At 46.2% G+C, this 13,847-nt stretch overlaps 1 protein-coding gene across 9 annotated transcripts in view; it reads right to left on the minus strand.

Moving 5' to 3' along the window:
* paplna (papilin a, proteoglycan-like sulfated glycoprotein) overlaps positions 1-13,847 on the minus strand; it is a 420,656-nt gene that overhangs the window by 15,584 nt on the left and 391,225 nt on the right. For all 9 annotated transcript variants that reach the window (XM_073040502.1, XM_073040509.1, XM_073040506.1 and 6 more), the window contains one exon: positions 9,982-10,109. In XM_073040502.1, coding sequence (XP_072896603.1) covers positions 9,982-10,109 — 128 coding nt within the window. The remainder of the gene's footprint in view (positions 1-9,981; positions 10,110-13,847) is intronic.

A 13,847-nucleotide genomic window follows, 5' to 3' on the forward strand; every position in this document is an offset into this window, starting at 1 on the left:
AAGAGGATAAAACGTGGAAGAATAGGACCTATCAAGTGTGACAGTGGGAAAGTGTGTTTGGAACCAGAGGAAATAGCAGAGGTTCTTAATGAATTGGTTCTTTACTTCAGTAATCACTATGGAAAAGGATTTTGGTGATTATAGTGATGACTTGCAGCTGACTGAAAAGCTTGAGTATGTAGATATTAAGAAAGAGGATGTGCTAGAGCTTTTGGAAAGCATCAAGTTGGATAAGTCAAAGGACTGGATGAGATGAACCCCAGGCTACTGCAGGAGGTGAGGGAGGAGATTGCTGAGCCTCTGGCGATGATCTTTGTATCATCAATGGAGACTGAAGAGGTTCTGGAGGATTGGAGGGTTGCGGATGTTGTTCCTTTATTCAAGAAAGGGAGTAGAGATAGCCCAGGAAATTATAGAGAGTCTTACTTCAGTGTTGGTAAGTTGATGGAGAAGATACTGAGAGGCAGGATTTACGAACATTCGAAGAGGTATAATATGATTAGGAATAGACAGCATAGCTTTGTCAAGGGCAGGTCATGCCTTACAAGTCTCATTGAATTTTTTGAGGATGTGACTAAACACATTGATGAAGGAAGAGCAGTAGATGTAGTGTATATGGATTTCAGCAAGGCATTTGATAAGGTACCCCATGCAAGGCTTATTGAGAAAGTAAGGAGGCATGGGATCCAAGGGGACATTGCTTTGTGGATCCAGAACTGGCTTGCCCAAACAAGGCAAAGAGTGGTTGTAGACGGGTCATATTCTGCATGGAGGTCAGTGAACAGTAGAGTGTCTCAGGGATCTGTTCTGGGACCCTTACTCTTCGTGATTTTTATAAATGACCTGGATGAGGAAGTGGAGGGATGGGTTAGTAAATTTGCTGATGACACAAAGGTTGGAGGTATTGTGGATAGTGTGGAGGGCTGTCAGAGGTTTCAGTGGGACATTGATAGGATGCAAAACTGGGCTGAGAAGTGGCAGATGGAGTTCAACCAAGATAAGTGTGAAGTGGTTAACGGTGCAAAAATGGGTAATGGCGCGGAAATGGGTAACGGTACGGAAATGGGTAATGGCGGAGAAACAGGTAATGGTGGGGAAATGGGTAACGTCATGGAAACAGGCCTTCCCACTCACCACACTTGCACTATAGATAAGAGTTTACAGCCCTTGAAGCCTATCTTTTGGAGCCCACCTCCTACACAGCAAAGTCAAACAAACGCTGTGATGCTTCCTCACCTGAGAGGTGAGGGAGAGCTGGTCTTTGAAAGGATCTCTAGTAATTTATCCAGGTCTAACTGTGCACACCTCGATTGCCAGAGAGGTTGTCAGCCTGAGGCAGCTCTGAATTCCTCAACTTCCAGTTTGGAGTCCGCAGAGCTCAGGGAGGGGGGTAGTTGTGGGGGGAGAACATGTAGTACAGTCAACGTCCTTAAAGCTGTTGGCATCCATTATGAAATATGGAGACCAAAACCTGCACAGTGTACTCCAGGTGCAGCCTCACCAGTGACAAACTGCATCAAAACTTACACAACTTGCACCAACTTTCCTGATTACTTGCTAGAATTACATATGTTTCACACACTGCAATCTGATTCTTTTATTCTACGACATCTGCAGTCTCATTCCATTTAAACAATACTTTTCATTCTTCCTTCCTAAGTGGATAACCTCACACATTATAGTGCATCTGTCAACTTCTTGTCTACTCAGATAACTTATCCTTAGCCCTCTGCAGCCTCTTTCTGTCAAATACCTAACTTAGAACATAGAATAATACAGCACATTACAGGCCCTTCAGCCCACAATGTTGGGCCGACCCTCAAACCCTGCCTCCCATATAACCCCCCACCTTAAATTCCTCCATATACCTGTCTAGTAGTCTCTTAAACTTCACTAGTGTATCTGCCTCCACCACTGACTCAGGCAGTGCATTCCACACACCAACCACTCTCTGAGTAAAAAACCTTCCTCTAATATCCCCCTTGAACTTCCCTCCCCTTACCTTAAAGCCATGTCCTCTTGTATTGAGCAGTGGTGCCCTGGGGAAGAGGTGCTGGCTATCCACTCTATCTATTCCTCTTAATATCTTGTACACCTCTATCATGTCTCCTCTCATCCTCCTTCTCTCCAAAGAGTAAAGCCCTAGCTCCCTTAATCTCTGATCATAATGCATACTCTCTAAACCAGACAGCATCCTGGTAAATCTCCTCTGTACCCTTTCCAATGCTTCCACATCCTTCCTATACTGAGGCGACCAGAACTGGACACAGTATTCTAAGTGTGGCCTAACTAGAGCTTTATAGAGCTGCATCATTACATCTCGACTCTTAAACTCTATCCCTTGACTTATGAAAGCTAACACCCCATAAGCTTTCTTAACTACCCTATCTACCTGTGAGGCAACTTTTAGGGATCTGTGGACATGTACCCCCAGATCCCTCTGTTCCTCCACACTACCAAGTATCCTGCCATTTACTTTGTACTCTGCCTTGGAGTTTGTCCTTCCAAAATGTACCACCTCGCACTTCTCCAGATTGAACTCCATCTGCCACTTCTCAGCCCACTTCTGCATCCTATCAATGTCTCTCTGAAATCTTCGACAATCCTCTACACTATCTACAACACCACCAACCTTTGTATCATCTGCAAATTTGCCAACCCACCCATCTACCCCCACATCCAGGTCATTAATAAAAATCATGAAAAGTAGAGGTCCCAGAACAGATCCTTGTGGGACACCACTAGTCACAACCCTCCAATCTGAACGTACTCCCTCCACCACGACCCTCTGCCTTCTGCAGGCAAGCCAATTCTGAATCCACCTGGCCAAACTTCTCTGGATCCCATGCCTTCTGACTTTCTGAATAAGCCTACCGTGTGGAACCTTGTCAAACGTCTTACTAAAATCCATGTAGATCACATCCACTGCACTACCCTCATCTATATGCCTTGTCACCTCCTCAAAGAACTCTATCAGGCTTGTTAGACACGATCTGCCCCTCACAAAGCCATGCTGACTGTCCCTGATCAGACCATGATTCTCTAAATGCCCATAGATCCTATCTCTAAGAATCTTTTCCAACAGCTTTCCCACCACAGACGTAAGGCTCACTGGTCTATAATTACCTGGACTATCCCTACTACCTTTTTTGAACAAGGGGACAACATTCGCCTCCATCCAATCCTCCGGTACCGTTCCTGTGGACAACGAGGACATAAAGATCCTAGCCAGAGGCTCAGCAATCTCTTCCCTCGCCTCATGGAGTAGCCCTGGGAATATTCTGTCAGGGACTTATCCCGGAGACTTATCTGTCCTAATGTATTTTAACAACTCTAACACCTCCTCTCCCTGAATATCAACATGCTCCATAACATCAACCTCACTCATACTGTCCTCACTGCCATCAAGTTCCCTCTCATTGGTGAATACCAAAGAGAAGTATTCATTGAGGACCTCACTCACTTCCACAGCCTCCAGGCACATCTTCCCACCTTTATCTCTAATCGGTCCTACCTTCACTCTTGTCATCCTTTTGCTCTTCACATAATTGAAGAATGCCTTGGGGTTTTCCTTTACCCTACTCGCCAAGGCCTTCTCATGCCCCCTTCTTGCTCTTCTCAGCCCCTTCTTAAGCTCCTTTCTTGCTACCTTATATTCCTCAATAGACCCATCTGATCCTTGCTTCCTAAACCTCATGTATGCTGCCTTCTTCCACCTGACTAGATTTTCCACCTCACTTGTCACCCTACCATTCTTTATCTTCTTCACTCGGACAAATTTATCCCTAACATCTTGCAAGAGATCCTTAAACATCGACCACATGTCCATAGTACATTTCCCTGCAAAAACATCATTGCAATTCACACCCGCAAGTTCTAGCCTTCCCCAATAATTTGCCCTTCCCCAATTAAAAATTTTCCTGTCCTCTCTGATTCTATCCTTTTCCATGATAATGCTAAAGGGACCGGTGGTCACTGTCCCCCAGATGCTCACCCACTGAAAGATCTGTGACCTGACCCAGTTTGTTACCTAATACTAGATCTAGTATGGCATTCCCCCTAGTCGGCCTGTCAACATACTATGACAGGAATCTGTCCTGGACACACTTAACAAACTCTGCCCCATCTAAACCCTTGGAACTTGTTAACCTACCCATTTCTGTTTTGAATATATCTCATTACCAAGTTCTCAAGGATGGCAGAAAGAGGAGCAGTGATGTGAAAGTGACAAACGGTTTGAAATAAATGGTCCAGGTCTGTTGTGAGCACTCTTTTAGCAAGAGATTACAATTTCCCAGAGTTTTGCTGGACCAGAGCATCTGGGAGATAACACACCATCCTGGCTTCCCTTTTGCAGCCTCAGAATCTCCTGTCCGTCCCTCTAACTATCGAGTCTCCTATCACTACTGCTCTGCCTGACTTTATCCTTCTCTGCTGAGCTGCCGAGCTGGCTACAGTGCCACTGGTCTGGCTGCTGCTGTATCCTGATGAGTCATCCTACCCGGCAGTATCCAAAAGGGCATATTTGTTGCTGAGGGGAATGACCATAGTGGAACCCTTCACTGACTGCTTACTCTCCTTACTTCTCCCAGTGGTCATCCATCTACTCTCCCCTTACTTCTGGTGGTCACCCATCTACTCTCCCCTTACTTCTGGTGGTCACCCATCTACTCTCCCCTTACTTCTCCCAGTGGTCACCCATCTACTCTCCCCTTACTTCTGGTGGTCACCCATCTACTCTCCCCTTACTTCTCCCAGTGGTCACCCATCTACTCTCCCCTTACTTCTGGTGGTCACCCATCTACTCTCCCCTTACTTCTCCCAGTGGTCACCCATCTACTCTCCCCTTACTTCTGGTGGTCACCCATCTACTCTCCCCTTACTTCTCCCAGTGGTCACCCATCTACTCTCCCCTTACTTCTCCCAGTGGTCACCCATTTACTCTCCCCTTACTCTTGGTGGTCACCTATCTACTCTCCCCTTACTTTTCCCAGTGGTCACCCATCTACTCTCCCCTTACTTCTCCCAGTGGTCACCCATCTACTCTCCCCTTACTTCTGGTGGTCACCCATCTACTCTCCCCTTACTTCTCCCAGTGGTCACCCATCTACTCTCCCCTTACTTCTGGTGGTCACCCATCTACTCTCCCCTTACTTCTGGTGGTCACCCATCTACTCTCCCCTTACTTCTCCCAGTGGTCACCCATCTACTCTCCCCTTACTTCTGGTGGTCACCCATCTACTCTCCCCTTACTTCTCCCAGTGGTCACCCATCTACTCTCCCCTTACTTCTGGTGGTCACCCATCTACTCTCCCCTTACTTCTCCCAGTGGTCACCCATCTACTCTCCCCTTACTTCTGGTGGTCACCCATCTACTCTCCCCTTACTTCTCCCAGTGGTCACCCATCTACTCTCCCCTTACTTCTGGTGGTCACCCATCTACTCTCCCCTTACTTCTCCCAGTGGTCATCCATCTACTCTCCCCTTACTTCTGGTGGTCACCCATCTACTCTCCCCTTACTTCTCCCAGTGGTCACCCATCTACTCTCCCCTTACTTCTCCCAGTGGTCACCCATCTACTCTCCCCTTACTTCTCCCAGTGGTCACCCATCTACTCTCCCCTTACGTCTGGTGGTCACCCATCTACTCTCCCCTTACTTCTGGTGGTCACCCATCTACTCTCCCCTTACTTCTCCCAGTGGTCACCCATCTACTCTCCCCTTACTTCTGGTGGTCACCCATCTACTCTCCCCTTACTTCTCCCAGTGGTCACCCATCTACTCTCCCCTTACTTCTGGTGGTCACCAATCTACTCTCCCCTTACTTCTCCCAGTGGTCACCCATCTACTCTCCCCTTACTTCTGGTGGTCACCCATCTACTCTCCCCTTACTTCTCCCAGTGGTCACCCATCTACTCTCCCCTTACTTCTGGTGGTCACCCATCTACTCTCCCCTTACTTCTCCCAGTGGTCACCCATCTACTCTCCCCTTACTTCTGGTGGTCACCCATCTACTCTCCCCTTACTTCTCCAGGTGGTCACCCATCTACTCTCCCCTTACTTCTGGTAGTCACCCATCTACTCTCCCCTTACTTCTGGTAGTCACCCATCTACTCTCCCCTTACTTCTCCCAGTGGTCACCCATCTACTCTCCCCTTACTTCTGGTAGTCACCCATCTACTCTCCCCTTACTTCTGGTAGTCACCCATCTACTCTCCCCTTACTTCTCCCAGTGGTCACCCATCTACTCTGCCCTTACTCCTGGTGGTCTCCCATCTACTACCTGAAGCATGCACTCTGGGTGTGAGCACCTCTGTAAAATGAAGTTTTCAGTTTTCTGTGTGGTCCTGTGTGTGCCCAGCTCCAGCTCCTTGATGTTGTCAGTCATAAGCTGAAATTGGGTGCAATCCTGCAGATCACGGAGACTGTTAGGTTACCATGAAATCCCACGTCATATAGGAGGAGCATTCCACTGCCTGGTCTACTGTCCTGCCTACACTTGTTATGCCTCCAGCTTCTCAAACGCAAGTTCTAGCCTGCACATGTTCTCATCCAAGCCATTGCAGATCACGGAGACTGTTAGGTTACCATGAAATCCCACGTCATATAGGAGGAGCATTCCACTGCCTGAACTACTGTCCTGCCTACACTTGTTATGCCTCCAGCTTCTCAAACGCAAGTTCTAGCCTGCACATGTTCTCATCCAAGCCACTGTCCACTTACACAGTCCCTAAATTTTACAAAGAATGGTGCAAGAAACAGACAACATCCAGGGAGCAGCAGTTCCGTGGGTGAAAATGCCTTGCTAATGAGAGAGATCAGAGGAGAATGGCCAGACTGGTTCAAGCTGACAGGAAGGCGACAACAATTTAAATAAACACCTGTTACAACAGTTGTGTGCAGAAAAGCACCTTTGAACGCACAGCACATTGAATCTTAAAGTCTATGGGTTACAGCAGCAGAAGGCCATGAACATATGTTAGGAGGTACCTAATAAAGACCATGAACGTATATTAGGAGGTACCTAATAAAGTGGCCACTGAAGGTAAATATAGGCCTAACACAGACAAACGGGTCTAGCTCAGATACAGATCTAGGTCAGTGGGAGTTGGACCAGCTGGAAAAATGGACTGAAAAATGGCAGATGGAGTTTAATACAGACAAGTATGAGGTATTGCACTTTGGAAGGAAAAACCAAGGTAGAACATACAAGGTAAATGGTAGGGCACTGAGGAGTGCAGTAGAACAAAGGGATCTAGGAATACAGATACAAAATTCCCTAAAGGTTGTGTCACAGGTAGATAGGGTAGTAAAGAGAGCTTTTGGTACATTGGCCTTTATAAATCAAAGTTTGAGTATAGGAGTTGGAATGTAATGGTGAGGTTGTATAAGAAATTGGTGAGACCAAATTTGGAATATTGTGTGCAGTTTTGGTCTCCGAATTACAGGAAGGATATTAATAAGGTTGAAAGAGTGCAGAGAAGGTTTACAAGGATGTTGCCGGGACTTGAGAAACTGAGTTACAGAGAAAGGTTGAATAGGTTAGGACTTTATTCCCTGGAGCGTAGAAGAATGAGGGGAGACGATAGAGGTATATAAAATTATGATGGGTATAGATAGAGTGAATACAAGCAGGCTTTTTCCACTGAGGTTAGGGGAGAAAAAAACCAGAGGACATGGGTTAAGGGTGAAGGGGGGAAATTTAAAGGGAACATTAGTGGGAACATTAGTTCACACAGAGAGTGGTGTGAGTGTGGAATGAGCTGCCAGATGAAGTGGTAAATGCAGGCTCACTTTTAATATTTAAGAAAAACTTGGACAGGTACATGGATGAGAGGTGTCTGGAGGGATATGGACCAGGTGCAGGTCAGTGGGGACTAGGCAGAAAAACGTTTCGGCACAGCCAAGAAGGGCCAAGAGGCCTGTTTCTGTGCTGTAATGTTCTATGGTTCTCTTCTTCTTTGGTTGTCCATCAGAATCCGATGACGACATCCACTCCTTTAACGGTGAGATCTTTGATGACTATACAGTCCTATCCTGGACCCAAAAGCTCTGTTGCAGGTGGGACATGTATATGTGGTAGTGGTAGTGGTGATAGTGATAGCAACCATGGCTGCACTTCTCCTAGCTCTCTTCTGCTATCTTCTGATTGTTCTTTCCGTCTCCAGAATACGAACCCCGTCCCTACACAGCTGTCGCCAAGGGTTATGGTCAGCAGCAACATCCTCCAGGTCCTCAGGTCTGATCTTGCACTTCCTTAAAGCATTCTTCATCTGATCCTTATAGCATTTCTTCAGCCCTCCAGCTGAATGTCGACCATGATGTAGCATCGACCATGATGATATAACACTCTGCAGGGTAGCCGACATGGAGGCATCCTTATCACGTGCCCCAGCCACTGCAGCTGACGCTGGGTGATCATGGCCTCAATACTTCTGCAGTTGGTCTTTACAAGTATTTCAGTGTGACGCGCCCGCTCATGCCAGGTAATTCCCAGGATGCGCTGATGGCAGCTTATGTGGAAGTGCTCCAAGGACTCGGTGTGACGGCTGTAGGTTACCCGAGCTTCACAGCCATAAAGGAGGGTGGTGACACAGACCGCTTGGTATACAGCGACCTTTGTGGAGGGATGAAGGCTCCTGTTCTGAAAGACTCTATGCCGAAGTCTCCCAAAGGCAGCTGATGCCTGTTTAATGTGGCTGCGGATGTCGTTGTCAATGCCGCTATCCTCAGAGAGAATGCTCCCAGATATTTGAAAGATGGCACTACTGACAGCTTTTCATCACCAACAGTGAAGGCAGGTAGGGTGGATGGGTGGAACACTGATACTCCATTGGCAAACCACTTCTGTCTTGGTCGTATTGACAGTCAGGCCCATCCTGCTGTACGCTCTCACCGCCACAGCAAGGACAGTCTGAAGATCCTCTGGAGCATATATGTCAAACTCAAGGCCCGCGGGCCAAATCCGGCCCGCGGTGGAATTATCTTTGGCCCGCGAGATAATATCTAATTAATATTAAAGCTGGCCCCAGTAATCGAAGTGCCTATGGCGTATGATATGGCTAATGCTGAGTTTATTCAGGTACCAGGTTTTCAGGGTTTTTAGTGTTTATTTGGCAGTCTTCTTCATCAGAAATGGAATTTGTAAAGTGAAACACTTTGTAGTTATAGCAGAGACTGAGACACATGAGAGCAGGCTGAAAAAACGGAGGCAACGAAAGCTGCGTTCGCACGCGTCTGACTGATCTGGCATGAGCATGAAGCTCATTTTGCTCAATCCGGCCCATGACCTAAAATGAGTTTGACACCCCTGCTCTGGAGTATGGGCCACAAGAGCACACTCGCCTGCATACTGCCGCTCCAGGACCTGCTCTCTACAGAGTTTGGTGGTTGCGTGGAGCCTCCTGATGTTAAAGAGGTTGCCATCTAATCTGGCGTCCACTGCCACACTGCTGCTATCCTCAACCTCGTTGTGGAGTAGCTTGGTACACACAGAAGGAAGATGTTAAAGAGCACTGGCGCTAGCACACACCCCTGCGTCACCCCTGTGCTTAGGGATCGGACTCTTGTCCTATGGCCACTCGAGCAGTCATCCCATCATGGAACTGGTGGATGTTAACAAATTTATTGGAACAGCCAAACCCAAGGAGGACATCCCATAAGAGCTCTCTTTGCACAGTGTCGAATGCTTTGCTCTATGGTTCTATGGTCAGTATGCATCAGTTGGTCTGTTTTTGTCATGCAATTTCACTACATGGGAGCAGTCCCATCACTGGGGGAGTACTGAGGGAGATGGAAGACACTACCAATGCTGTAATCTACACCAGGACTGATGCAGGGTCTTGACCCAAAACATCAACAATTTCTTCCCTCAAACCCTCCCCACAGATGAGCCCAACTGGCTGAGTTGCTCTACCAGACTGTGGTCCTTCCGCCTGAGAGGTTCCTGCTTTGAGGTCTAACATAACCACATCAACACTACCTTGGACCTTTAGCTCAACTTGGCGAACATCCTGGTCCCGTCCGTTCGATGCTTGACAGGTATACAATCCAGCGTCTTGCTGCTGAACTTGGCTGATCACCAGTGAGTCGTCAGAATGTTTGCTGTGCCTACCAGAACAGAGATTGATCAGGTCAGAACAGAATGATCACTTACCCCCAGTCAGTACAGCCCACAGATTAAACAAGGACACCATTCTCAGCAGTTATCTTGGATTGTGCCCCTATAGCTTTCAGTACCTGAGGAAGAGCAGGAGTTCTCCCTGGTGGACTAGTCAATGAGATTGTCAACACCGTTGAAACCAACAGCTGTTCAGCTTCAGCTCAGCTTGCTGCCCAGTGGATTTACTATGTCCACAATGTTGTTCCAAACTAATTAAATTAGTAAATAAATACCTAAATAAACTAATCTGTCCTGGATAGACAATGTCCATATCTCTCCATTCTGTGTATATCCATGTGCCAGTCACCGTGCCTCTTGAACATAACTGCTCCCACCACCATCTGACAGTACATTCCAAGCACCTGCCACTCTCTCAGTTACACACTTGCTCCTTTGAACTTTCCCCTTCTCACCTCTTAGTATGTGACATATAGGAAAACTCTACCTTTGCCTAATAATTTTACAAATCTCATGTCAGGTCACCCCTCAGCCTGTGCTGGTCATGAGTAAGTAAACAATCCTAGTTTGTCCAACTTATCCTTATAGTAAATACCCTCTCATCCAGGTCATGTCCTTGTATCAGAATCAGGTTTAATATCACTGGCATATGTTGTTGTTTTGTGCCAGTGGTACATTACAACACATAATAATAAAAAACTACTGTATAAGTTACAACGAGCAAATAAAAACATTAAATTAGGAAGTAGTGCAGAAAGAGAGTGGAAAAAGAACTGAGGGAGTGTTCATGGGTTTATGGTCCATTCAAAATCAGATGGCAGAGGGGAAGAAGCTGTTCTTGAAACACTGAGTGCATGTCTTCAGTCTCCTGTACCTTCTCCTTGATGGTAACAATGAGAAGTGGGCATGTCCTGGATGATGATGGGGTCCTTAATGATAAATGCTGCTTTTTTGAGGCATCGCCTTCTGAAGGTGTGCTCGATGCTGGGGAGGCCCCATGATGGAGCTGGCTAAGTTTACAACCTTCTGCAGCTCTTGCTGTGCAGCAGCTCCTCCGTACCAGACAGTGATGCAACCAGTTAGAAAGCTCTCCATGGTACATCTGTAGAAACTTGTGAGTATTTTTGATGACAAACCAATTCCCGTTAAACTTCTAAAGAAAAACAGTTGCTGGCATGGCATCTATGTAATTGCATCTATATGTTGGGCCCAGGATAGATCTTCAGACATGTTGACACCCAGGAACTTTGCTCACCTTTTCCACTGCTGATCCCTTGATGAGGACTGGTGTGTGTTCCCTCGACTTTCCCTTCCTGAAGTCCACAATCAATTCCTTAGTTTACTGATGTTCAGAGCAAGGTTGTTGCTACCACACGACTCAACCAGCTGATCTTTCTCACTCCTGTGTGCCTCCTTGTCATCATCTGAAATTCTGACAATTGTGTCATCAGCAAATTTGTAGCTGGTGTTTGAATTTTGCCATGCCACATAGTTGTGGGTATAGAGAGAATAGAGCAATGATCTAAGCATGCATCTTTGAGGTGTGCCAGTGTTGGATTGTCAGTGAGGAAGAGATGTTATTTTTGATCTCCACAGACTGTGGTCTCCTGATGAGGAGGTTGAGGATCAAACTGCAGAGGAAGGTAAGATACAGCAACAAGGAATATAGAATTGAGGCAGGTTTTTTTATAAACAAATAAAACATTTATTAAACACTGCTCAATAAAAAAATGAAAAGTAAACAAACGACTAACTTAACGGGAAGTTAACTGCTATATGGCAACTCGAACAGTTTTTAAAGTGATAAATGTGAACTCAGTTCTTAAAGCGATAAATGCAAAAGTCCAATTGATTTATATAGTCAATTAGGAGAGACTTTCCTGAAGTAATGAATTCCTCGACAACGTGATGTTACTGCTGATCCCGCTGAAATATGCCTTGCCCAAAGGATTTGCGACGAAGGAAATAAAAATGGCTTAAAGGAACTGACCTTTTCCTTGATGAATAACTCTGCCCCAATCCTTTCTGTTCTTATAGCAGGGATTATCTCGGATGCAGGTTACCATCTCTTTGAATGAGGATTCAATAAGGTCGACCCTGTACTACCGCCGATGACACCAACTCTACTTGATCCTTTGAGTCTCTATACTTCGATAGATTCTTCACTCTCCGATTGGACTAAAACAGCATTGTGGCAAAACTGCCAGCAGTAACCTTTGAGACTTTAGAAATTAAAATTCCACTTTAAAACAAAACTGCGGCATGAGATGAATACGCAGCATAATGGAGTAACTGACGAATTAAGCAACAAATTGACCTGTGTCACAACAAGGCTTTTCCGTTTTATACCTGTTGGAACAGGCCATCACATGACCTCCCACTGGCGGGAAAATTACATCATGTGGCCTCACACTGGCGGGAAATTACATCACCCCATCATCACAAGACCATTACATCATGCTCACCAGATACTCAATTACATCATGGTCATAAGACAGTCTCAAGATACCCACGGGGTATGTAACAGTACATATGCCCAGGTTTTAGAGTTGCTGATGAGCACTGAGGTATGATGGTGTTGAACACTGAGCTGTAGTCAGTAAACAGCAGCCTGATGTAGGTATTGCTACTGTCCATGTGATCCTAGGCCAAGTTGAGAGCCAGTGAGATTGCATCCACTGTAGACCTATTGTGGTGACAGACAAATTGCAGCAGGTCCAGAACATTAGGAGTTGCTTCTGGCTGTGACCAACCTCTCAAAGCACTTCATCACACACAAAATGCTGGAGGAACTCAGCAGGCCAGGCAGCATCTGTGAAAACGAGTAAGCAGTCAACATTTTGGGCTAAGACCCTTCATCAGGACTTCATCTCAAAACAATCACAGTAGGTGGGGCTATTTAAGGCCGAGGTTGGTAGATGCTTGATTTGTCAGGGAGATGGGGCTAAGATGGAAAATCGATCAGCCATGATAAAATGGCGGAGCAGACTCGATGGGCCAAATGGCCTAGTTCTGCTCCTATATCTTATAGTCTTATGTGAGTGAAACTGGGCAATAGTCATTGAGGCAGCTCACCCTGCTCTTCTTGTCGCTCTTTTGAAGCACGTGAGAACCTCCGATGGCAGCAGTGAGAGATTGAAGGTGTCCTTGAACAATTCCCACCAGTTGGTTAACACGTTTTCAATGCCCTAGCAGGGACAGCATTAGGGCCTGAAGCCTTGCGAGTGTTCACCCTTTTGAAAGACATTCTGACCTTGGCCTCCAAGACAGATCACAGGGTCACCAGATGTTGCAGGGATTTGCAAAGGTGCAGCTTTATTCTCACTTTCAAAGTGTACATAAAAGGTATTGGGCTCAAGTGAAAATGAAGCATCACACTCAGACTTGGGGAAGTAATGGCCTGCAAACCCTCCAATTCCATCTCTAAACTAAATCAGAATAGCTTTTCTCGCTCTTAAAGAGAGCTTTCTGTAGCTCATACCTGGACTTCTTGTATAGTTCTGGATCAGTGGTTTTGAATGCCACAGATCTAACCCTCAGCAGACTATGAATCTCCTGGTTCATCCTTGCCTTTTGGTTTGGGTATATTCAGTATGTTCTTGAAGGTACACACTCATGCACACAGGTCTTGAAGTTGGTGACGACTGAGGTGCATTAATTCAGATTGGACGATGAATCCCTGAATATTGTCCAGTCCACCAACTCAAAGCATCCCTGTAAGTGCTCCT

Source organism: Hemitrygon akajei, chromosome 3 (genome assembly GCF_048418815.1).
Source record: "Hemitrygon akajei chromosome 3, sHemAka1.3, whole genome shotgun sequence".
Classification (NCBI taxonomy): Eukaryota; Metazoa; Chordata; class Chondrichthyes; order Myliobatiformes; family Dasyatidae; genus Hemitrygon; species Hemitrygon akajei.